Here is a 27,249-nt window from a genome sequence, read left to right on the forward strand (position 1 = left end):
GACTCAGGTTCACTTACGTACATGCAGGCAATACTCTCTCTCTCTCTCTCTCTTTTTTTTTTTTTTAAAGAGAGCGGTAGTTATCTCGTATACAATAGCTGCGAAATGGAAAGCATTTTCTCCACATAAAATGATGTCCTGCAGCCCTTAAAGTTACATTGCAGCAGTCAGGTACAAGCAGTGAGCACCATAAGCATTTATTAATCCTAGCATTCCGAAAGCAGAGACAAGCAAATCTCTGTGAGTTCCAGGCCAGTCAAAGCTTAGAGCTTGTCTGAAAAAAGAAGTGTAAAACACTAAAAAGTAGGTGTGGTATTCTGAATCTATGTATTAACTGTTTATGATTTTATCATCTTTTCTGTAAGTCTCTCCCTTTAAAAAAGTATAGATACACACATATATACAGATTGTGGGGAGCCAGTCATGTTAAGTTGCCAGGACTAGACTCGAACTGTGATTCCTTCTCAACCTCTCAAATACCTGGGAGCAGGTGTACAGTGTGAGATCTTATCTCAAAGAAAAGAATATTAAACTCCAAGAGAAACAAGATGCCTAACTCATAGAGCACTTGGGCTTCTGGGGTAAAGAGAGGTGGCCCAGTCTCTTGAAGGTCCATTTTTTAATTTTTTTGATTTGTTTTGTGATGAGAGGGCCTTGTACTTGCTAAGCATGTGCTAGCCCCCTAACCTCATCCCTTTTTTTTGTACATGTACTTTGCTCACATATATAAATAAGGAAAAATAAAAACAAAGGAAAGTACGTATATTTATTTTACTTCCTAAGTCACAGGTGAGAGTAGCACTGACTATTTGGATATAGTAAGACTTGAAAATACACTAGAATTGACATCAACGATCTAGGTTTGAGTGGGTCATAGTGTGACCTTGGGTCACACTACTTAACGTCTAAGCTCTCATTTCCAAATATTTAAAAGGAAAAAAATAATGCCAACCTCACAGTCTATTGTGATAATTGAATAAATATAAAAAGGTAAAATTAGTATACTAACCCCCCCCCATATAGAGTCTTCTGTTTTCTTCTCTTTTCTCCACTAGATGGTGATGGCACAAAAATAAACTCCACCAGCAAAGACTTAAAAAAAAAATCATTCCTTACTTTGCTTTGCCTAACCATAGTTTGATATTTGAGTCAGCATAAATACACATACATGTAAACTCTATTGTAAGATCACAGGAAATGAAATCTATACAAAGCAAAAGTCTAGGCTGTAATTTTCTCCTTCAAGACTTCACTGATTGTTTTCATCTACCCTTGAGCTTACTTCGAGCTGTGTAAACAAACTACCTTCCTTGTCCTTCCTGGGTGAGGACCATGGAATCTGCCGTGTCTGGAACAGACCTAATCTAGTTCAGTAATCACAGCTAGAGTATCTCCCTGGCTGCAGTGCCTGAGCACTTGCACTATAAACCTCCTCAGGCTACTGAACCTCTGGGCATTATCTTGTACCCTCAAATTCATATTCAAGTCCAGTTGATCCCACATGACAAGCATTTCTGCCATCTTCGGTCACTATCATCAAAGTTAGCCCTGTGAGCCGCTGTTTTTGCTTTATGGTTCCTCACCATACCCTAAACATGCCTAACACCCTTTCATTTCCTGGCTTTTCCCTTCATCCTCTAGGTTCTATGCCACATTTCTTATAAAGTTTATTCCAACACATTTTATATATTTTCTTAGTATTGCAAGTGGGGCTTTTTAATTCTATTTCCATACTCCCTTCTACTGGCATCAAAATGCATGGACTTAAAAATTAATTTCTTTCATACTTGTGACCTTTTAGTAGTTAGAAGAGATTTTCAGTTGATGCTGGTAACACCTGCTTGCTGTTTCATGCACATGTAAGCCAAGGCTATGGCACCAGGCTCTGTCAAACAGAAGTTCTGTTGAAGACCAGTTGACAAGAACGCAGGAAACATGTTCAAATCTATGCTGTAGTTTGTTGACAGTGAAGCAGTTTGTGAGGAGAGAGGAGGTGTTTATTATCTGAATGGAAGGAAGGAGGAAGTGTTGAGGTTCCTTTGCTCAGGTCATCATGCTTTGTCCCAGGTTTCTGGCATGTTCTAGAGGTATTTCCTGCAAAACAACTTTGAAGAACTTTGTACGTGTTTAATTTAATACCTGGTCTCTAGCCAATTTCATTTGCAGTATAATTAAAAAAAATACATCTGATCTTTTTCTAGCTGACACATCTTCAAAATCTCTTGGGTTTTCCTGACTGATAAGATGCCTTTGTTATGCAAATAAGGCAACTCCCAGTGTTCCCCAAGGTTGGCAGTCGGTCAGTGATTTAATCAATTTTGCCTATAGGATGAACCTCCAATAAAAACTCAGTGGAACATCCTTGTGGTTAACACACTGAAGTGTAGGAGGGTGGCATTCCTGTATTTATCAGGAAGCGCATAGAGCTCTGTGCCTGGAGCACCCCCAGCCCAGAACCTTATTGGTATAGTTTGCATCTGGAGTACCTCCCCACCCAAAGGCCCATGTGTTAAAGGCTTGTTTGTTAGCCTGTGGAGCTACTGGAAGGTGGAAGAACCTTTATGAGGTGGGGCCTAGTGGGAAGAAGGTCATTGGGGAAGTGTCTTAGAAAAGGATATTGGGTCCCCATGGCCCCTTCTTGTTTCTCTCCTTGCTTTCCAGCTGCTATGAGGCAACTTCCTCTGCATTCTCCTGCCTTGTTATTCTTCTGCCTCACCACAGGCCCAAAGACAGTGGGGCCAACTGACTCCCTGTAGAACCTCCAAAACTAGGAGTCGGAATGGATAGAATGCCCCAAAAGTCCTCTGAAACTGCTACTGACCTTATCTGCCTCTGAGACCGCTACTAATCTTATGGGTCAATCACACCCAGATCAGCCACTTCCAGAACTCAGGAGGAACTGTTTTGAGACAGAATGTTGCTCAAGATAGCCTGTCCTGCTTGAGCAAGTGGCTCCAGAAAATGAGACACATAGACCCCTGTAGTTGCATCCGCTTCCTCAAGCCCTAACCCCTATATGATCTCTAACTCTCCCCATTTACAGGGCATTTGCCTCCAGCATGGGGGAAGGCTGCTATCCCTACCTGTGCTTGAATAAATGCAGTGAATTCTGTAAGTTTTTCTAATAAATTCTTTAAGATTTTTTGAATTATCAAGCCCAATGGGGTTAGAAGTGAAGGTAGTCCCTGTTAAAAGATTCTTGATCAGGATTGACTGGGGTGAGGTGATGTGACAATGAACGAGAAATGAGACGGACCTCATCAGAAGCACATTGCTCTTTATTAAAGAGCTATAGCTTCTCCAGGGGATGGAAACTGTGCCCTGAGGTCTGAGCTTGAAAGAGGAAAGACTGAGTATTTTTTTCAGCAGCTCTTTTTTTAATTTATTTTTACTTATTTATTTATTTTTTTACAGTTTGGGGGTTTGGGACAGTAAGAGCTGGCTTATGTTTTTCTCAGATATTACAGTTTCTGGGTTGGGGGTTTCTCAAGTTAGCTTGGGGCTTTCCAAGCTGAGATAGTTATCCTTTAGTCCCTAAGATTTAGGACTAAAGCGGGAGCCATTGTGTGGAGAACACTGCTCTTAACTATCAAGATCTATACTAACTGTAGGCAGTTTGGTATCAAATTGAATTGTAGGGTATCCAACAGTTATCAGGGTAATACTTTTGTCTTTTCCATTCTAATGCTAAATATTGTCAGATTATTGGGGAAAAAGCAGTTATCTTCATCTTGTCAAGTGGAATGTGACATTCAACAACTCTGCGTTAATTACTGACTTAAAATCAACATTCTAGTAAAGTCACCTCCTTAACATTTTGATGTTCTTTTGCCTCAACCTGCAGCCATTATTTTATTTGATGCTAAAAAGCACTCAAGATGACTTACACAGTCATATTCGCCTCCCACCTTTGCATGTCCTGCCTCTTTACCACAGAGTTCCTTTCTAGCCTTCCACTATTTCTGGAACACTAGTTACCTTTCAGCGTAGAGCTGCTATTGTTAGCTTCTCCCTGGCCCCAGACTGGTTTGGTGCCCTTTGCCATATGCTTATTTGACCCTCTATGTCACTCATAGCAGCTACCTGGCTGCTCCAGTTGCCAGTCTCTATGTCTGTTTCCATTTCTCTTGCCAGCCTTCACCAGGGTAGAGTTCTTCCTCTTTCTCTCTCAGTGCCAGGTTCTGGGCACATGCTATGGGATGTGCTGGAATGGAATCAGTGGTTGAAAGCAACTGGGCAGGCCTAATGTGTAGGCTTAATTCATTTAGCCCAAGGCTAATGTTTGGAACATTCTGTTTCTTCTGGGCAGATCATCTGACTGGAGCTTTAGACATGTAAAAGTCAGATGCAGACTTATTGCTGATTTATAGATATTTTAAAGAATGCTTCCAAAAATAAAATTTAAAAAAGGAAAGGAAAGAAAGAGAAAAACTTGTTTAGAAGTGACAGTAAAATAGTCATCTGAGAAGAATGAAAAGATGAATCCAGAAAGAACAGCCAAGTTGCTTTGGGGTGAGGTGGGATTATAACAGGAAAGAAGAGAAGGTGGAGGATATGCCGAGGAGCCTGTTTCCTTCTTTACTGAATTAGATCTGAAGCCCAATGTTGGGAGCGCTGAAGGCCAGAAGATGAGCAGGACTCCCGTGGGAACTGATGTTCTGGGCATTACTTCGAGATCTGGAAGGTCCGCAGCTCATGTTCCCCAGCTCTGGGAATGGCAGCTCAGCTAACACCTTTGAGAAGCATCTACAGCACAGACCTTGGGGTTGAACATGGGTATCGCCAGCAAAGCCATCAGTCAGGAGGGTCTTGACCAGCAGCCTTCACTGACAGTATAGTCAAGTCTTTGAGGGGCTCTCAGAAATATGTAGAGGGTACAATGGGTGCTACTGAGTGTCTGCTTGGTACAATGGGCATAGACTACGGAAGAATTTAAGAGATATTATTTTGAAAGCATTTGGAATTTATATGGAAATTAGTAATTGGGGCTGCCAATATCTCACTATCCAGAAGAGAAAAAAATAAACTTTGGCTTTTACCTTAACCCACATGAAAAATGAATTCCAAATAAACCATAGGTCTTAATGTAAATGAATTCTGCAAAGTGTCTGCATACTTCCTGGCTTTGTGTAGATGATTTCTTGGTGAGGCCTTAAGTAGTACTAATCATAAAAAAGGTAAATTTGACTTTGTCAAAATTTACAAGCATCTCTTCAAAAGACAACTTTAGATGCTGGACATGGTGACTCACACCTGTAATCTCAGCGCTTGAGTGGCAAAGGCAGGAGGATCTCTGCAAACTTAAGGGCAGCCTCGGCTACACAGTGAATTCAAGCAGGGATATAGCAAGAATTGTCTCAAAAAAAGAAAAAGATTTTTAGGAAAATAAAAAGATATGAGAGGAAATAGAGAAAACAGATTTGTATTCTGAATAAGAAGGGGTCCTTATACATATAACCCCATTAGGAATATGAATGAATAAAAGTTCAAAAATACTTCACAAAACAAGATAGTTGAGTAACTAAAACCACATGAGATATACACAAGGAAATGCAAATTAAAAACTCTGAGGGGCCACCCCGATCCAACCAGAACGGCAGAAATTAAAGTTACTGTCAGTATTACATTTTGACTAACAAGACCAGTGAAATCAGTATTGAGCCCGTTCTGCTCAGTGTTGTGCTAGAAGCACTGTGACAGAGGAAGAAGAAGGAGAAAGGCTCAGGGCTGTAAAGGAAGCAGGAGACATCTTTACTTCTAGGTTATATTATTGTATACACAAAAATTAAAATTAGGTATAGGAAAGTTGCTTTGAATGATAGCAATTTAGCAACTTGTATGCTTAAAGTATTAAAGCATTAAATACTAATACTTTAATATTAAAATAAGCACAGAGAAAAAGAAGCTTAAAAACAAAGCATTAAGCAGAATAAAAAGTATGAATTACCTAAGAATAAATCTGATGAAAGTCATGAAAAGATTGTTTTATTTCTCCAGAGGAAGAAAATAATATATATTCCTAAAAGGGAGTGAAAAAGAATGCAAAAAATGAAATGATATTCCAAATATTCCATAGCATAAAGTGTAAATTATTTCCAAACTCATTCATAGATTCAATTCCATCCCAGTCTATATTCCACAAGTATATAAGTGTGTCTATAATTGACATGCTGATTCTACAAGAGTTTTTAATATGCTAAGAATAATTAAGACACGCTGGAGCAGGTGGAGAAACTTGTTCTATGTCGAAGGAAGGTTTTGTATAAAGACAATAGAAACATAGCTGCGGTGATCAAAGGCAGGATAGACAAATAGTGGAACACAAAAGACAGCCCAAAACAAACATATGAATGTTAACATAAGAAGGAGATTGTCTTGAAAATTAGTGAGGAGGGGCTGGAGAGATGGGCAGCAGTTAAGAGCACTGACTGCTCTTGCAGAGGACCTGGGTTCAATTCCCAGCGCCTTCATGGTGGCTATGAACCATCCTTGGCTCCAGTTCCAGGGGAATCTGAAGCCCTCTTCTGACCTCCACGGCATTGCATGACACGGGTGCACTCACATACATGCAGGTTCCAGGGGTCTGAAGCCCTCTTCTGACCTCCACGGCATTGCATGACACGGGTGCACTCACATACATGCAGGCAATACACTCACACATATAAAATTAAAAAAATTAATGGTTTTTTAAAAAAGAAAAGTAGTGAGGAAAGGACTTCCGTAAGAGATGCTGAGGTAGTATGCAAGAATGAAGGACCTACTTTATTCCCTAATAAATAAAATCGACTCCAGAACATGAAATTCAAATTATGAAGTATTTAGAAAACAAAATATAATAATATATAAATTGTAATATTTAAGATATATTTTTAATATTTTATTATTTTTATTTTATGTGTATGAGTGTATTGCCTGAATGTAAGTGCACCTGAGTCGTGCAATGCTCACATAGGTCAAAAGAGGGCATCAGATCCCCTGGAACTGGAGTAATGGGCGGTTGTTAGCTGCTATGTGGGTATTGGAAACCGAACCCAGGGCCTCTGCCAGAGCAGCCAGTGCTCTTAACCATTGAGCCATCTCTCCAGCCCATATTTAAGATATAGTTAAAAACTCCCACATAATGATAAAAATATTAGACAATTTAACAAAACATGAGATTTAAAACCTTAACATATGCATTTAATTGAGTGTGCATGCACGCTCGCGCACACACACACCACACATGAAATTCTTCAATCTTCTGTCATTAAAGAAATGCAATTTGAATTTAAAAAATTCTGAATTATTACATGTTCACTGAATTATCAAAAGTGTTAAAAGCAGAGCAAAGAAACATTCGTGTGGCACTAGTGGGCATATATATTGGTACCCCTATTTATATGTGAATTTTGGATGCACAAAAGCATTCATATCGGCCCCAAACTGAGTACATGGACAATGTCTATCAGTGGTAGAATGAATGCATGCATTGTATGTTTTTACAATGGAATATTACATAATAAAGACTAGCAGACACAAATATATAGTAAGTCAGAAAAAGACAGTTTGATGGAAAAGAGATACAAAGGCACATAGCGTGAATATCTTCACCCAAATCCCAAACTGGCAAAATAAAGTGGTGTTTACAGTGCTCATGTAAGTTGTGAAACCACAAAAAAATCAAGGCAGTTTTCATTGAAGAATTCAGATGAGACTGTAATCAGGGAGTTAAAGGGATGAGGTTTGAGGCCGTCAACATTCTAGTGAGTGACCTGATGGTGTCTTTCTGAGTCATCTTTTTTTTTCCTTAAACTATCTTTACGACCTTTTGTACATTTTATGTGTAATATCCCAATGAAAGGAAAACTATTTTAAAGGTAAGTAGCCTTACACTGTAGAATAATAAGATTAAAATACTCATGAATGCTTTTGCTCTCTAGAATCAATATTAAATTTTTGGCTGATATCTTCCATTTTGGGAGATTTAGTAACATTAATAGCAATAATAGTACTGATAATAAGTATCAAGGCCGCATCTGTCAGGTCCATCCGATACATTAATAGTTTTTATCTCATTTCTTTCCCCCTCGTCCTTGTGAGGTGATGTTACTGCTCTCATTTAACAGAAGAGAAAAGCGAAGGCTTAGAAGGAGCAAGCAGCTTCTCTGCATTTACACAGCAAGTGAGTCTCAAGTTCAAACCTGGGCTCTCTGTCTCTAAAGTCCTCAAATTTCCCACTAGGTTAGTCTCTTTACAATTTTATTTAAATGGAAATTTTCAGGTTAAAAAGGGAAACGTTTATTTTAGAAAAGCACAGATCATGCATATGTGCTGTTAATGATCTCTGACATTTTTCCAATATTTCTCTGTAAATGATCATCCATCCAATACTTATTGACATTGTATCTTTTTACAATAAAAATTGGGAACCTACCACAAATACTATTCTGGAATCTTGCCTTTTTCTCCCAACATTGAATTTATTCTTGTGTTGTTACATATGACTTCATGTTCTTACATGAAGGCAATTTTTTCTTTCTCAATGAGATACGATACTATTTAACCAACTCTTGTACTTACATTCTATTTTAATGTATTATTAATAATAGTAGTAATAGTGGCAATATTGGAGACTGGACACACGGTAGGCAGACACCCTCACCATGGGGCAACATTCCTAATTCCTAATTAATGTTTTAAATATAAGAAATAATGTCATAATGATATCTTCAAGGATAATATTTTGGTACAACCTACTTCTTTTAGATAAAACTCTTACAAATGTACTTACAGGGTCTGAGGGTGTGACCAAGTTGCTTTTTATAAATATTAGATGGAAGCAATTCCTCCCAGATGCATGACAGCAGCATCTATCCCACCCCCTCCCAGCTTCCTTCACGTTGAAAGTATTTTATGGGTGAGAACTGGGGTTTACAGTGTTTTCCACCTTCTTGTCAGCTGCAGTGAGTCCTTTGAGATCACTGAACATTCTTCAGTACTTTTAAACATATAGAATAAAAATGAGCAACGTACTCTGAACCAAGCTATAATCACCCAATTTGCCTTCTACCTAAAAATATAGCTTCTATTTTTCGTGGTAAGTAATGCATCCCAGTGGATGGTGAGTTTTTCACAGGTCTCCCCACCAGCCATTCATATGTCTCCTACTGCAGTGGTTTTCCTTGTGGAAAATTTCTCCCTTGAGCCTTGCCCTCTGGGATAAGCATGCCAGCTTTTGGTCAGAGAGCATGACATGAGCTTTGCCCTTCTGTAATTTCATGCCTTGTTACTTTCACAAGCTTCTGCTAGCTTTGAAAATCCTCTTCCAAGTTAGGTGGTAGAAAAGCATTTCTAAGCATGTTAATATAAATACACTGTTCTTTCAGTTCCTAAAACTAGAAAATGATGATCATGCTATAGGATGGGAGTTTAGTAAGTGGGGATGAGCCCTCTTAGAAACCCACCCGGCTTGTTCAGAATGGATAGTCAAAGCAGTAGTGGGAATTTTACAGAGTAACAAGCATCTTATTTTGTTCTTTCATATTTAGGCCTAAAGAATCAATGGAAGGGTACCTACACATGGGAAATATGGAAAGGGGCAGAAAGAATCCTGTGATGCTGAGATCAAATTGGAAATACAAGAGGATTAGCTCATGCTGTAAAACACGAGCTCTTCTCCCCGCCGGGGCTGTAAGCAGTGACACTGCAGTAACAGCGAGCATCCATCCCTATGCCCAGGTCTTGATGTCAATGCCTTCCTTCTTTAAAAGGAACTAGGGTTCCTTGAAGAAATGGAAGTTTCCAGAAATAGAATGAAAATGTAGAGAAAACAAGGAAGTCATCAAAAAATAATATTGACATTTGGAAAGTACACAGAGGGTAGCACAGATGCTCCTATCGGCTAAATCTGCGGCAATGTGAGCATCAGAATGAAGACTGTGGGGGATATTATTCATTTTTTAACAGGTTTGACTTCATACTGGCACTTCAAAGGGAGGGACTCAGGCTCAGGATGAAAGCTCTGCTTTGTAGAAGAATACCAATTAGTGTATAGGAGAAACGGTAGGCTAGAAAATCACCATTACAAAATCACCATGGTAATAATCGACTGGGGGAGAATAGAAATTGAAGACCTGGCGGTGGATGACTGGAGGACATGTTACTCACAAATTCCCATAATATACTTACCATTTAGAAAGAGAAAAAGGCAACTTTACTTTGGAGAAACCTGGTGTTCACCACCATCATCAGTATGAAATTTGTCTTTGCTGTAGTGACCCAGGCTGACATCATGTGCCACCTGCTGAAATGTTCTGAAAAAACTAGTTCTACTTCCCTGGTTTTCTTGCGGCAGGTGTAACTGGTTTCATACATGAAGACACAATGAGGCAATTCAAACTGAGATTTGTGAAGTAGTTTTTCTCCAGTTTTAAAAACTATCAGCATTGGGGCTGGAGAGATGGCTCAGAGGTTTAAGAACATTGGCTGCTTTTCCAGAGGATCTGGGTTTGGTTCCTAGCACTCACATAGTAGCTAACAACTGTCAGTAACTCCAGTTCCAGTGGATCTGACACCCTCTTCTGGCCTCCACAGGTATTACATGCACATGGTGCACTTACATACATGCAGGCAAGACATACGCACAAAATAAAATTTTTTTAATTAAAAAAATTTAACAATGTCATGAGGAATATAAAAAAGAAAACTTTTCTTAGAAAACACATGACAGGTCTGGAGAGATAGCTCAGCATTTAAGAACACTGGCTGCTCTTGCAGAAGACTTGGGTTCAAGTCCCAGCATCCATATGGCAGCTAACAACTTTCTGTAACTCCAGTTCCAGAGGATCTGATGCCATCTTCTGTCCTCTGTGGACATTGCATGACATAGGTGCACTTACATACATGTAGGCAATATACTCATACACATAAAATATAAATAATAAATAAATAAGAAAATGCACTCATGACAATGAATGTACTATAGGATTTTTGGCTGGACCCTGGTGTGTGAGAGAATATCTTTATCTTGAAAAGATGTGGTCATGCTTTTAAGGGTGATGTCTTGTGAAAGCTGCAACTTCTGAAAAGAAGCAGAAACTGCAAATGTGGAAAGCACTAACATCGAGTGAATATAAATAAAGAGCAAGAACTGGTCACTGTACTATTCTTGTAAATTTTCTGTAAGTCTGAATTTTTAAAATTTTAAATTTATTAATTTTTACTGTGCTGGGGATCAAACCCTAGGCAAGCACTTTACTACTGAGCTACATCTTCAGCCTTGAGGTTTGTTTTTTAAAATGTTAGGAAGCAGGAACTAGAGAGATGGCTCAGCAGTTAAGAGCACTGGCTGCTCTTGCAGAGGACCTGGGTTTGATTCCCAGCATTCACATGGCAGCTAACAACAGACTGCAACTCCAGCTCCAGGGGATCTGGTACCCTTTTCTGACCACCGCAGGCACTGCATGACATGGATGCACTTACACGCATGCAGGCAATACACTCATACACATAAAATAAAATAAAAATAAATAATAAAAATGTTAGGAAGCAAAGGTATTTAACAAAATGATACGTAGCTTTGGAAATTACTTGCAAATTTACTTATGAGTAGTATTTGCATAAGGCACTTCCTTTCTATTGGAGTATTGTATACTATTTTCTAAATAACATTAAATTAGTAGTATGTATTTGCATCCCACAATAAAGTAAAATGGCGTAAAATTAGAAGAACAACTAATCGAATCACTGTAGAAATAATTAACCACAAATAGTTTTTGGTATTTTTAAAGAAATTAATTTTTAAATGATCACACCTGTATTTTATAGTTTTGTGGCCCCTCTATTTTATTTTCACATTTTAAGCAATAAAAGGAATATGGAGAATGTGTTATGTGCCTAATCAGAGGAGTTTGTTGTTTATTTCTATGGTGTTGGAGATGAACTTAGGTCCTCATACATGCTATGTAAGAACTCTACTGCTGAACTACACCCACAATCCACCTGGGAGTTTTAGACTCCTTGGTTTTTGTTACAAAATATTTAGCTACTTACTCAGTGCCACTTGGAAGTTTTAAAGGTCTAATATCAAATGGGCTGTAAACAAGTCTGGACATTGGGTAACATCGTTACCCTCCTGGTTCAGAGTAGCCTGTCTCCAAGCAAATAGTAAGTATGGAAGTTAATTTTGCATTACATTAATTTTTCTAGATTACAAAATCTTATGTTACATGGTATTTGTACTACAGAGGAAATAGAAGCCTCTAACTCTCTCCCATTCGTCATTTCCTGTTCCTTTTCTTTAGCCCCAACTGACCCAGTGGTATGGGGCATAATTTATGTCTCCCTGGAGCCCAGTCTTGGTCACCTGGAACACCTGGCTCCCAACTGCCTTGTAGCACTTTTTTTTTTTCTTCGTTTAACAAGCTTACGTGTTATTAGTCACCTTAAAACTGAATTTTCTTTTTTCTTAGTGTCACTAATGAAGTATAGTTTACAGATCATAAAATTCACTCATGATAATGCCTTGATTGTTTTCAGGGAACATTTCCCTGAAATTCAGCGTGTTTTAAGAAACTTAGGGAGTTATATAATCATTACCACAGCGCATCAGCCAATGAGATTTTGTTTGCTGTTAATCCTTGCTCCTGCTTCTAACTTCAGACAACCACCGCACGTTGTCTGAGGGCTTGTCTTTTCTGGACATTTCATATACAAAGAATCATAAAGCGTATGGCCTTTGTTTCTGGTGCTGCTCATTCAGCACCACATTTTAATTCATTTGTATTATAGCAAGCATCTGTATTTTGTTTCCTCTTATTGCTAGCTAAATAGTATTCCACTTGTGTGGCTATACCACTTTATATTTCCCCACTCACCAAACTAAGCAATGGACATTTGGGTTATTTCGCTTTTGTTTTTTGAGACAGGGTCTCCCTGTAGCCTCAGCTGGCCTTGAATTCACTATGTAGACCAGGCTGGCCTCAGGCTTACAGAGCTCCACCTGCCTCTGCCTCCCAAGTGCTGAGATTAGAGGCATATACCACCATGCCCGGCTATTGGGTTATTTCTAATTGTGGCTATTGTGTACACTATATCTTTCAACATTTATGCAAGGTTTTACATGTCTGGGCATTTTTATTTTTCTTTGGTACATACCAGAAGCAGAGCTACTAGACCTATAGGAAATTAGAAACTAATAGTGCATTTTCCAAAGCAACTGTACATTTCCCTCTTCCAGTATCTTATGAGGGCTCTCTGCTCTCCACAGGCTAACCACATTTGTTTTTGTCACTTTTAAAAATGATCACTCTTCATTTGGGAGCTTGTATCTAATCCTTAAAAGATTTTAGGGTTACCTCTTCAGAGGGGGAAATGTTGGAGGGGAGGGAGTGGGCATGGATTTGATCAAAACACCTTATATGCATGTATGAAATTCTCAATAAAGTTTTTGTAAAAATTTTTAAAAATTATCACTCTTCTAGTAGGTGTGAAATGTTATTTGTCGTGATTTTAATTTGCACCCCCTTGATGATTGATTTTGAGTGTTTATGTGTTTATTAACTACATGGACATCTTCTTTGGTGAGATATCTATTCACATCTTTTTTCCACTTTTAAAACTGGGACATTAATAAACACATAAACACTCAAAAATCAATCATCAAGGTGCAAACTGGGACATAAACCAAGCTTGGTGGCGCATGTCTTTAATCCCAGCACTTGGGAGGCAGAGGCAGGTGGATCTCTGTGAGTTCAAGGCCAGCCTGGCCTACATAGTGAGTTCCAGGACAGCTGGGGCTACAGGGAGACCCTGTCTCAAAAGATCAAAAAAAAACCAAAAAAACAAAAAAACAAAAAACAAAACAAAAAAAAAACCAAGCCCTTCATCAAATATATGATGTCAAAGTCTTCTCTCCAGGTCTGCAGCTGGCCTTTTCCTTTCCCTAGTGCTGCCTTTTGAAGATCAAACCTTTTGAACTTTGATGAAATGCACTTTGTCAGCTTTTGCTCTTAGGGTCATGCTCAGTGGCACTTTTTGAAAGGAAGACACGTGATGGTTATGTGGGTCACTAGGATGCAGTAGTCTTTGCATTTTCAGATGTGTAGAAGAGGTCTTGTTCTGGAAACATTTAGAAAGCTTTGCATAAGCAGGAACAATTAATATTTTCCAGCCTGGTTTGGATGCCAAGCAGAAGACAAGCTGTCAGCAACACGGGTTCACGTGGCTCCTTTGATGGTAGTGTCTTCCTCCGTGTGTGGAAATGTTCCCTGAAAACAATCAAGGCATTATCATTTTTATTCTATTTATCTATTTATCTATCTATCTATCTATCTATCTATCTATCTATCTATCTATCTATCTATTTATTTATTTTGTCTTTTTGAGACAGGGTGTCCCTATACCTCAGTTGGCCTGGAACTTGCTATATAGAATAGGCTGGCCTCGATCTCTCAGAGATCCAGCTGCATTTGCCTCCTGAGTGCTGGGATTCCATACACATGTACAATGAAATATGATAATATTCACCCCCATTTCCCTCCTCCAACTCCCCCCTTAACCCTTTTGACATATCTCCCTCACAACTTCAAGTCTTTAAAAAATATTTTTGGAAACCTATTAAGTCCAGTTAATGCTGCCCATATGTGCATGGGTTGGAGACAGCCACTGGAGCATAGGAAACCTAACAACAGGAACACCCTCAAAAATGAATGATTTTCCCTCTGCCAGCAGTTATCAAGTGCCAGTAGCACCCCACAGCTTCCCTGTCTATGCCAGAAGTTTGGCTGGGTGGATCTTGTGCAGGTAGCTTCAGCCGTGAGTTCAGAGTACAAGTCACGTCATGTCCAGGAGACAGCATTTCACAGCATTCCTGTCCATCTTCTCTAGCTTTTACACTTTGCTTGCTCCTCCTCAGTGTTCCCTAAGCCTTGGTGGTGGGGGAGTGGCAGGAAAGGGTTGGTATGGATGAAGATGCCCCATTTAGAGCCTGAGCACTCAGCCTTACAAGCAAGGAATTCTTGGCTCTGTGAAAGACTGTTTTCCTTATATTGTATTTTTTAAAAGATATGCAACTCCAAATGTCGTGAAAATATTGGAAAAGTATTTCTGGGTCTGCTCATAGCTTTCTATTGATTTTGGGGGGCATAAAGAGCATCTTGAAGACATTTAGAATAGTTAGTGGTTAGGGTCCTGAGGGGAGGTAGAGGAGTAGGAGTATGCAGATAATACCTGGATTTTTGTGGGAAATTATTGTACCAGGTGTCTTGCCCTCCAAACCATCAAGCTGGGAACAGTATGACAGGAAAAACTGGAGCACTGTCATCAAACTTTAAAGACAAGCTTCATGAATTCTTTCTATTGCCTTAAAAAAAATTAGGGCATGTAGATGAACTCAAAATCATTTTCTCTAGTAATTAATTAACAAATTCTTGTTGAGGACATTGTCTATGGAAATATCTGCATGTGGATGACTGTCCAAATTTGCATCTCCAGCTCACACCCCTACCCATGTGCTACAGATTTCCACTTCTAGGGCTGTTCGGCCTGAATAATGGGCTTGTCAAAACTGAGCTCCAGAATTCTCCCCAACCAAGACTTAGCACGTTCCATGGCTTTGTCCATGTCATTTAGCATCACCTTTGTCCTTCAAGTGCACGTGAAGAACTGTGTAAATCATCTTTGTGTACTGTCTTCCTTCCACACCCTGTGTCCAATCCATCCCAAATCCTATTGGCTCCAAATGAAATGTGGAAGCATGCATGGGATTCTAGAACATAAAACACTTTTAGGACAAAAAGAAGAAAGCCAACTAAAGTTAAAACTGGACTTTGTTAATAGCAATGTATCTGCTGGCCTTGGCTTTTTAGTGCTTGTAGCTAGGAGATGAGGAGATATGAATTATGATTTTACCATTTTGATGGGGTGACTGGAGGGTGTGGCCACATCTTTCTTCTTCTGGGAAGGATTTTCCCTTTTTGGTACTTTAAAAAAGATGATATTATTTTTATTTTATATGTATGAGTGTATTGCCTGCATGTGTGTAAGTGCACCCATGTCATGCAAAGCCTGAGGAGGTCAGAAGAGGAACTGGAACTGGAATTACTAATGATTTTTAGCCACCATATGGGTGCTGAGAATCGGAACCTGGGTCCTCTGCAAAAGCAGCCAGTGCTCTTAACTACTGAGGCATCTCTCTAGCCACAGGTTTTCAGTACTTTTACACAATTTAGTCATACTTATAAAATTGGTAACCTGAAATCAGTTCAAGTTTTTCACAATAGTTTGTTGAATAATTTATCTTCCTGGAAAACAAAGTTTTGGAATCCTAGAAAAATATCAACGGTTCTACTTTTCAGAAAAGATTCTGATGGAATCCTTCAAATGCTACTTACTATGGAAAACACCTTTTTAATTTTGTTTGGAATTTCTTAAATTAAAATTTCAATAAAATTAGAAACAAAAGCTTGAAAAAAAAAAAACAAGAGTGCTAGTCAGAGGCTGGTGCTGGAAATGAGGCACAGAGGGCCCAGCAGAGGTAAAACGAGAGGCGACAACTGGCTGGACCCCGGACAATTAGAAGGTTGTCTATAGCATCAGTTAAAGGTTTTAGGCAGTCAAAGTGTTATGCCACTTAAATAAATCTAGGAATGTTGGATTCAGGAAGGTGGTTATTTCCATGCTAACTCTGGAAGAGTCATAGTGTTACAAGGAGAATTTGTGAAAAACCCACACCTATTCTTTGTGCTACTGAGATATGTGTACCTTGAACTTCTCCCAAAATTATGAAAATTGGAGACATTTCAAATACCTTTAAGGATTGAGAAAATGATATATTGATTATACCATAATGATTATGCATGTGGGGTTCCTGTACCTAAAGTTCTGGCAGCTTGGACCAGGTACTTAAGTGAATCTGAAAGGGGTGTGTGATCACCAAGGACAAAACCAGCTTTGTAATTCCTAGGGTATTGCCACACTGGTGAGAGCAAAAGGTGACGGTGATATTTCATCCAGTGTTCCCAGTTCATCCTCCCCTTACCTGACCTTTGAAATAGAGCCATCAGACTTGAAAAGCTTGGCATCTAAAATTAATATTCTTCCCCATCTGACTAAGAATGCAACAGCTGAGCAACATGAGCTAAGGGACCATATTAGTTTAAACAGGGGCTCGAAGCTGCATTTGAAAGAGAGAGGACCCTTTCTCTCCTGGTGGACACTTGTCTTTCAGAAGACTTCTGCTGACTGAGAGTCGAGATTCTTATTGAAGAGTTCTGCAGTTTGAATTCTGCAGATTGTTTCTGTCTTCCGGAAGGGATTCTCTACTTTTAGAGTGGTTCAAACTCTAGGATGTCCTCGTATAGATGGTAATCGTGTTTGTTGTTAACACCTCTCAAATTTCCTCTCTCTATGTTGCTTTAAATAAGTTTTTCTAAACTTCAGATAGAGCTTAATGTTTAATATTTTTTACATAATTATATATGTTAAACCTAAGCTTCTGTTAATATAATTATCACGTGGCTTCCTAATCTAGTTTTAGTACCACCTGTAAGTCAACATCAGATTTTAGCCATAGTCTACCTTTAAATACCCATGCATCTGTTTTCTTATTTTAATTACTTTTTTCAGAGAATTTTACAAGATCCCAATGATAGTCTATAATGTATCTGTAGAGTTCTGATTGATGCTATTTGCATTTTGATTTATTTGAATCCAAGCTGTCTGGGTGTTACACAGAAATTTGTAGAACGTTGAATTTAAATTACATTGCTACTCTAGTATGTTATTTTATTCAGTGAGCTGCAAGAATGAAAGATGAAGTTTTATTGGAAGAATTAGAGATGATTGTAGAGAAAAAGAAACAAATTTCAGACAGTTTCTAGCAGGGGGCCTCAGGAGTAAGCCACAAGAAACCTCAAATTCAAATCTTTCTTAATTTTTCCCTATGTAGTCAAGTAATGCATAGATACAAAGATGCATTTATGTATTCAGAATTAAAGAAAGCATCACATTTAGTGTGTGCATTCCCTAATCTGTATGAAAAAATATTTCAAAGAAAGCATAAGAACCCTGAGTCCCTCCATATAGAGCACTTAGTAAAGATGCCAAGAGAAGTGTTTGGTTACATCTTCACTGTGGAAGTGAATTTCTCTTTAAAAATCAATACCCAGGGGCTGGAGAGATGGCTCAGCAGTTAAGAACACTGACTGCTCTTGCAGAGGACCCAGTTTGATTCCCAGCACCCACATGGTGGCTACAAACCATCCTTAACTCCAGTTCCAGGGGAATCTGAAGTCCTCTTCTGACCTCCACGGCATTGCACAACACGGTACACTCACATATGTGCAGGCAATACACTCATGCACATAAAATAAAAATAATAAATAAAATATTTTTAAAAATCAATACCCAATGTATTAAGAGGTAGACAGAAGGCTAGGGGGTGTGGCTCAGTGATAGAGTGCTTGCCTAGCATATGCCTGTCAGTGAGTTCAGTTTGCAGCCATGAATAATTTTTAAAAATGTAGGCAGAGAATTGCTGTGATGGAGATACCTCCCAAGAGGGAGGCAAAAGTTCCACGGGAAGTGGAAAACAACTCTTATTAGATAAATCTTTCCCATAGGAAAGTGAGGTGCAAACCCTGACATTCCAATCCAACCCCCAAATCCTTCACGTTCTTTCTTTTAACCAGATACTTAATATGGTAAGGAAATCTTAAACTTGTCCTTTTCCTTCTGAAGCTTAGCTAATTTTAGTCTCTGAAAAAAAACATGACACTAGGCAACTGGAAAAAACACACGGTTAAGGCATGGAGTATGAAACTCAGAGTGGGGCAACATGGTGTCTTATTGAGAGCTTGACAAGAGCTTGGGTTACTGGAGTGACAGGAAGTGGAAAGTTCTGGAAGGTTGAGGGAGAGGTGCAGATGAAGTCTCTCAGGTAAGTACCATCTGTGGTTATCTCTGGGCAGGTGTCAGACCCTCTGTCTTTTCTTCCTGTGAGTGAATCTTTCCTAGGTAGAAAGGGAGAAATGTCAGGTCTATCTCTGCCTATATCTACAACTTATCAGTGAAAATGGATATAAATTTCCTTTTACAAAAGGAAAGATTTTCACAGCCATCCTTGTGTGTGCAGAGGTCTGTGGTTTCACTAAATAACCAACTTGAAATATGTTAAATAAGCATGTTTGGGACTGAATATTTTACTCTTTCTCAATGTATGTCTTGTTTAATGCAATGGAGGAGTTACACAGTCAACTGAGGATACTTCTAGCTATTAGCTTTTGTGGAAAAAAGTGAAAACTTTCTTTCTTTAAAAGTTTCAGCAATGGCGCCAGGTGTGATGGCGAATGCCTTTAACCCCAGCACTTGGGAGGCAGAGGCAGGTGGATCTCTGTGAGTTCAAGGCCAGCCTGGTCTACATAGTGAGTTCCAGGACAGCTGGGGCTATAGGGAGACCCTGTCTCAAAGCCAAATAAACAAGCAAGCAAGCTTCAACATGAATATTGGCATTTCTCCTCCTGATTTTGGCGCCTCTCTCCAGTTTAAGCAGACCATTCCAAATCCTTACTGTCATTTCCCCAAGAAGCTGGTAGGAAGTGACCAGGAATTTTCTTGTTTCCTGTCTTCACAGTCAAGAGAAGGGAATACTGAAAAGCCATGATTGTGTCCTGATTTACAAATCAGAGACAGAGGGCGATGAAAACCCCACAGCAGATGGTGGCTTCATGGGACTCACCAGCAGGATGCTGAAAGTGAAGAGGCTGGAGGAGATCAGTTCCTGCTGCAGCAGCAACCCACTGGAGAAAGTGGCCTTCTTCCAGTGCATGGAAGAGGTTGAAAAGGTGAAATGTTTTCTGGAAGAAAAGTCTAGCAAACTGGATTTGAGCTCTGGAGATGAAGAGGTAATTATGTGCTGATTTAGCTCCCTTTAAAATCACTTCTACCTTATCTTGTAGGTGTGACTCTTTTCAAGTTCAACACTGTTGCTTGTGTGTAGAATTAAGGACAACTTGTCAACACACAAGTTTCCATGCTGCTGCTCTGAGGATTGTATGTAAACTCTGCAGTTGCATTTAGTTAATAGTTTAGAGGCCTTTGAATGCGCATTTTATCTGCAGTGGATAAGGAATTATGAAGTGAGCTTCTGAAGGTTGGGGGTTGTAGCCTCATGGTAGAGAGTATGCTTAGAGTGCCAGGGACCCTAGGCTCCATACCAGTACCTCATCATAACTAAGCATACATGTACGTACATGTACATATTTATGGAATATGTATTTAAGGAATATGCTTGTGAAAATATACTTTAAAAGAAGGACACTTTACAATGATGTGTTGCTCTGCGAGCCATGCCAACTGCCTGTTCTTTGGCTAGTCACTGAATTCTAACAAGGGGTTGTCTAATCTGATTAATGAGAAAATAGTTTTTATGAAGGTATGTTTGATAATACATCCAAAGCATTTATCACAGTACTTGTCACTATAGTAAGTAAATATTTATAGCATGGGGGGTGGGGGAGTATTGGTGTCAGTGGCAGTGGGGTACTGCCATCAGGATACTGAGGAGATCCTCCACCCCAGGGACCTCCACTCACGTATAGCTAGACCCTTGACTGTGCTGTAGAAAAAACTTTCAAGATGAGTCAGGGTGAAACCAAGGAGGCCTGGGGCTGGGGAGACCCTTAGAAGAAATAGTACATACCCAAGGCATAGATGTCTAGATGTCTACAGTAGCTGCATACCTGAGTCTGTGACTAAGTTACATCATTTAAAAGATGCATACTGGAGAGATGGCTTAGTGGGTAAAGCCCTCCACCACACAAGACTGATGACCCAAGTTCGAGTCCAGGAACATGACAAAAGTGGAAGGAGAGAACAGAGTCCACAAAATTGTTCTCTGATCTGTACAAACATGATGCAGCACACGTGCCCTGCCCCATTTCACACACTCAACAATAATAATAAATAAAAGTTTTTTAAAAGATGTAATTTTCAACAGGTTTAAAGGTTAATAAAATTTTAAAAATTAAGTGAAAAATTGAGGGGCTAGAGAGATGGCTCAGTGGTTAAGAATGCTTACTGTTCTTGCAGAGGACCTGAGTTCCTTTCCTAGAACCCATGTCAGGCAGCTCACACCCACCAATATCTCCAGGTCCAGGGGGATTTGGCTCCTCTGGTCTCCATTGGCATAACAGTCACAGGCACATACCTACCCACAGACACACATAATTTTAAAAAATGATCTAGTTTACTTACTTCTCTAATCTTAAAGAATTTCCTTTTGCAAATGAAATTGTAAGGTTGTTTCATGATGTTTATATAGATTTAAGGATGAGAGGCATGCTAATGTGGTAAAACTCAAGTCCACAAACATTCTGGTTCTGAGTAAACAGTCTACTGCTTTTAGCTTCTTTGAGATGTTGTTAGGACGATAAGTTCTATCCCTGAAGGCAATTTTAGCTTTATCAGTTGTGTTGAAGTTACTTGACTATCAGCAAGCAGGAAATGGAAGCTCAATCCCAGAGTGAGAGGCTTTTTTCTCTTCCCTGGTCCCCTTATCTTTTTCTGTCTTTTTACCCTGTCTCATTGAGATTGATCCCAGGGCCATAAGCATCCTAGGCACATATTCTACCTCTAAGATGCATTGCTAGCCCCCTGGTAAGCATTCAATAAATGTTCGTCAGCAGCAGCCGTAATTGATGCTCTCCCCTACCTTAGCTTAGTCAGTTCCCACTCATCCATTGAAGTGCAGCTCCTGGCCCACATCACACCATTTTGACTTTGCCTTTATTCCTTCAGGCACAATAGTTTTGGAGGTGTTTATCTAGAGAGGGCTCTCAAAGTTTGGGACCTTGTCTTACCACAGTTGCCTACCCAGTTGCTAGCATTTAAGAAGCATCAAAAGTATTTGTGCAATAAAAGGATCTATTCAAGTGAATACTACATCCTGGTTGGGGAATGGAAACATTGTTGATAATGATCAGAGCAAGGGAGTTTTTTTTTTGTTTTTTTTTTTTGGTGTGTGTGTGTGTGTGTGTGTGTGTGTCTTTTTGGAGACAGGGCCTCCCCGTAACCCCAGCTGTCCTGGAACTCACTATGTAGACCAGGCTGGCCTGGATCTCACAGAGATCTGTCTGCCTCTGTCTCTGCCTTCCGAATGCTGGAATTAAAGGCACACACCACCATGCCAGGCTAGAGCAAATGATTCTCATCAGGCACATTTGGAAGATATTCTTTGTGTAGCTACTGTTCCAAAAAAAAACTATCCACTGTTCAGGTAGCAAGAGCCTCCCTCCCTCCCTTCCCTCCTTCCCTCCCTCCCTCCCTCCCTCCCTCTCTTCTTTGTTTCTTTTTCTTTGTTTTGAGATAGGGTCTTATTGTATAGCTCAAGCTGGTCTGGAATGCACTATAAGACCCAGGTCAGCTTTCAACTTTCCATCCTCCTGAATCAGCCTCTAAGGGCTGGGATTACAGGAGTGTATCACCCTGTCAGGCATCTCAACATATAAGACTATGAAATAGAAAATAGAGATACTGTGCATAGACTGTTTAAGAGTATTTTATTGTGAGTAAAGGATGATAAAATGTGACAGAGAGAAGAAATGAATCAAAGTTAAAATTGTTTTTAACACCTGCACTTCTTTTCTGATGAGTTAACTCTCTCTCTCTCTCTAAGATGGAGTTTCACTCTATTGCCTAGGTTGGTCTTGAACTCCTGGGTTCAATACATAATCTTGCCTCAGTACTTCTAAGGAAGAAGTACTTTTTTGATGAATTGTTCTATAATGTTAGAAAATTAGTTTGGAAGTTATATATTTGGGAGATATCTTTGAGGAAAAAATGGACAATGTTGAGTATACAGAAACCCCAAAAGAAGTAAGTCCATGTTCCCTTTTGTAACTGGGGCCTTCTGGCTGCCATCCTACAATTGACACTGTAGACAGCAGAAACCAGGGACAAAGAGTGCCGTACATCCCATTGTTTCTTTTTAAAAATTTACTTATTTACATGTATGTGTGTGTGTGTGCTTGTGAATTTATATATACCAGAAGAGGTCATCAGATCCCGTAGAACTGGAGTTACAGACCATTGTGGGCTGCCATATGGATGTTGGAAACCAAACCCAGTCCCCTGCAAGAGCAGTACACACTCTTAACTGTGGAGCCATTGATCACATCCCATCCCCCACATTCAGCTTCCTGTTTGTAAATGGAGAAGAGCCTGCAGATGTCAGCAGTAAGTTTCTCTGTCCTTCCCTGGCCATGTGCAGATAAACGTGTTGGAGGCTCAGAGCCCTTTTTTTTTAAATCCCTATGGCAGTAAAAACCTAACCTGTGGGTGCAGGCGGCCAGCAGCCTGGCAGGTAGAGAAGCTACTCCAGCATCCTTGTGGGGTATGCAGATGCAGCTACATTACCATGTCTCTCTCCAGCTCCTGCAGGGCTGGAATAGATCTTTACCATGCCACTCTTTTCTCCCCAGGGACTATTAAAAACTGCCCATCAGCGTTCTTATCTTACTCTTTTTCATTTTCCACCCACTTTTCTTTGAGAAGATTAGGGCTGCTAATGGTGCAAACATTCACTGACTGCACTAAAAAGAATTTACTCTGGACTTCAGACACTCCGGGGACGTGTAGGCTTTCTTGTGGAGCTTAAAGTACAGTTTCTTTCTAAAAGCAACTTTATTCACTCTCCAGTCCCAAGAGCAGAAAAACTGTATGTAAATTTGACAACCTGTATTTGTTAAAATAGTTCAGTGAATTTTCTATTTCATTTATTGTCCCTTCACTGAACTTATTTTAAACTATCTCTTCCTCTGCTTTTTGACTGAATTATTAAATACTGCAAACTTTACTTTTTTCTACTTAAGATGTTTAATTGCTTTTTAAATTTTTATTCTTGATTCTTTAATTTTTCTCTTTCCATTTGATTCTATTTAAAAGTTTTGCTATTTAAAGGTGGCATTCCATAAACTTGCTTCCATTTTTCTCCTTCTTTTCCATTCTATGACTCAAAATTAAAAACACTGCAGGACGACAGAGACCTTTCTCCAATCAAAGAGCCAGTAATGGATAGGAAATGATGGGTCACCCTCCTTGGTCACCTGTCCCACACCTGCCACAGCTGAACTTCCCTTCCCTCAGATACTTTTCCTTCTTTCCCTTTATACCGCATCTGTGAGCTCTGTCAACCCAGTTCTTCAACTCAGTCCCAGCTGACACTGGGACACCACCCTCCCCAATTCAGCCACTCAGCATTAAATCTTTCCCATCATCAGCACGCTATCTTTATCACTTCTTCATCATCTCCAGTCTGATGTCCCACCTGCCGTCTTATACCCAAGATTTTACTCAGGTCAAGGTCTCTTCTGCCCTCTCTGAAATCCTAGTGTAAATCCTATATTTTACACTTGCTCCTAGGCCTGTGCTTACCCTCACCCCAGCCTTCCCTTAAGGGTCTATATGGCATTCCCTCAAAAGATCACACACATTCGAAAGCTGAGTAAGTGGATGAATGAAAAACAAATTTTCAGCAGCTAACCACTAGATCTAAACTCCTTCAAAGTGTATGCTGAAATCAAGTAAAACTTAAAAAGACATGAACTTGACATCTATGAGTGATGAACCCTACAGCCACAATGTATATATCATTAAACTATAAAGGATAAAGAGCTCTCATATCTGTAATGATAATTACTTTGATATAATCAAATCCAGAGAATTAAATGATTACATTTATAATTTTGGTGCTTAGGACCCACCCATGGGTCTCATGGATGCTAGGCACATGTTCTACCGCTGGGCCACACCTCCAACCCATAGTCTTACGTGTTTTGCCCAAGATGGTCTACAATCACCTCCAATGGTTTCCCCACCTTCCTGTTTGATCTTAGCTTCCTGTCATCTGCCCCAAAGGCGTTATCCCAAGTACAAAATTAATGAGCACCAGAGTGTGGATGGTCCTTTTGTAAAAATACGTCCTTGTGGGCCACTGTTCTGGAACTGTGCTTACGAGACCTCTTCTAAGTCGATTACTTCTGAATTTATACTAACCATGATTTGTGTTTAAAAGTCTTCTTTAGTAAGCTCCAGGTTTCAGAGGCTGGGGATGTAGCCCAGGTGGTAGAACGCTTGCCCAGCCTGCACACAGCTCTGAGTTCAAACTCTAGTGCCACATAAACTGGGCATGATGACTCCATGCTTGTAATCTCATCACTTTGGAGGTGGAGGCAGCGGATCAGAAGTTCAAGATCATTATTGGCTAAATAGTAAATTTGAGGCCAGCCTGGGATACATGAGACCTTGTCTCAAAACCAAAATCAAAACCAAAACCAAAAACAAGTGAGTTCAATTCTTCCATATTTTCAACCAGTAGGGAGAAGATAGGGAAGGTCCAAACGGAGACAGACTTACAGTCTGGAATGTTTAAATGCTTACTACAAATAGTCAAAGACCAAATAAAACAAAGGATGTGCTAACGGATAGAGAGGGTTGAAATAAATCATGGATCTCCCTATTTTGATTGAGTTGGTGGTTTTAATAGCAGGTGGCATTTCCTGACAGCTGCTATGAAATTGTACCATCAGCCATGCTTAGATCTCAAAATAGCATGGCTAGGAGTGGAGGTTTTGTAATTTTTGAAGTTACATTCTCCCAGCCTCATTCTTTGCTTCTTGCTTCACAAGGACAGGAGAAAGCTCCCTGCTTGGCAGTGGCCCAGCCTAGGCAGTTGATAAGGGTTACAGCTTAGTCCTTGAACTGAGGACAAACGCATGCGCGCTCGTCAGTGTAAATTATGGCCAGCATTTCTCCCTCAGCCTCTGCACCTGTTTCGGATCTGTCACACAAAGCCATCATGTTTTTCCTTTTAAAGAAGGGGAATATTTCTTGATCGTGTAACCGGAGATACCCATTGCAGGATGCTACAAAGAATCCTGTGCAATTTGCAATGCCCACTCCTCAGAGTGGAGCACAATTCTTGGAAAGTGGTTGTGCTAGATCAGGACAGGGAAGGTGCTTTCAAAGCCAGGGACAGCTGCTTCCAGAGAATGGACTCCACACTTCGAAGAAAAGACATTTGGATCGTAGGTAGCGTGTGCCTTCTGTCGTCTTCAGTCCTCTGGCGCCTGATGCGGTCGGTGATGACATGGGGAGGTCCCAGGCAGGCGCCTGCACTTGAAGATGCACAGGTAGTGAAATCCCCTTCTAACTAAGGCAGATTCATTTTGCAATTCGGTCTGAACATTTCGAGCTTGGGAGTGGTGCTTGCCAAAGGCACTGGGCTGTATGTCTTGCTGAATCCTTGCCCAGGACTACTGTCTTAGGAGGGACTGGGATAATAATAGTGGCATGTGGCACCTTTCAACATTTCTAGCAATTTCGCTAACTTTCGGGGAATCTTGAGGCAGCCATGTCTGTAATTAATTTAAGTTAGTGATCTGTTTTAGGTATGAGAGCTAAAAATAATGTTTCAAATGTCTTAGTTATAAAAAGAGAAGATTATAAGTAAGCATGTCATCTTCTTAGGGAATGTGCTGTAGATACAGCGCGGCAGGAGTATTCGTCCTGAGCTGAAGCCTCCCGTCCTTAGCGAAGCCTTCCATCCTTAGCTGCCGCCGCCTTTTATATGGTGCTGCTCTGTTCCAAGATTGGAATTCAGTTGGCAAAACAGAATTCTAAAAGAGAAGTAATTCTGATTCTGAAGAGTTTAATGCTTTCTAAGAGAAGGTGTTCATTCCCAGGAAAACAGCTCTTTCCACGTATTTATCTTATCAATTATCTACTAAGTTATTTTTTTCTTTAAGATACTTTAGAAAACACTACAGAAGACCGTGTCAATCAGCATTCCTATCTAAATGTGGCTGTGCACAGTGTTTCTCAGTATTTTTTTCTTTATCTTCCAGCACCCCCCTCAATTGACCCCCTCAATGAAATCTAATTTATTCCCCTAATAGCTATTTCCCAGAGGGTAGGAGGATGACTCCATTGTAAAGTGCTTGCCTTGCAAGCATGAGAACATGAATTCGATCCCTAGAACCCATGTAAGAATCTCAGGCATGGTGACCCATGCTTATAATCCCAGTGCTGGGCAGGCAGAGACAGGAGGGGACCCCTGTTGCTTACTGGCCAGCCGGTCTAATCTAATTCCTGAGCTCTAGGCCAATGAGAGAACCTGCCTCATGTCCTTCCTGAGACCTACCCCCAACAGCGCACACGTGCACCTCCCCACCCCCCACCCCCCACACGTACGTGCATGTGTGTGTAGTGCTTTGG

The 27,249-nt window shown here is 40.0% G+C and overlaps 1 protein-coding gene across 1 annotated transcript in view; it reads left to right on the forward strand.

Moving 5' to 3' along the window:
• The first annotated feature begins 17,109 nt into the window (after nucleotides 1-17,109).
• The window catches only part of Mylk4 (myosin light chain kinase family member 4), a 91,455-nt gene continuing 81,315 nt past the window's right edge, over nucleotides 17,110-27,249 (forward strand). The window contains exons 1-2 of the mRNA XM_008836685.2: nucleotides 17,110-17,342; nucleotides 19,610-19,880. Coding sequence (XP_008834907.1) covers nucleotides 17,326-17,342; nucleotides 19,610-19,880 — 288 coding nt within the window. The 5' untranslated portion in view covers nucleotides 17,110-17,325. The remainder of the gene's footprint in view (nucleotides 17,343-19,609; nucleotides 19,881-27,249) is intronic.

Source organism: Nannospalax galili, unplaced genomic scaffold, assembly GCF_000622305.1.
Source record: "Nannospalax galili isolate Female #2095 unplaced genomic scaffold, S.galili_v1.0 scaffold737, whole genome shotgun sequence".
NCBI classification, from domain to species: Eukaryota; Metazoa; Chordata; class Mammalia; order Rodentia; family Spalacidae; genus Nannospalax; species Nannospalax galili.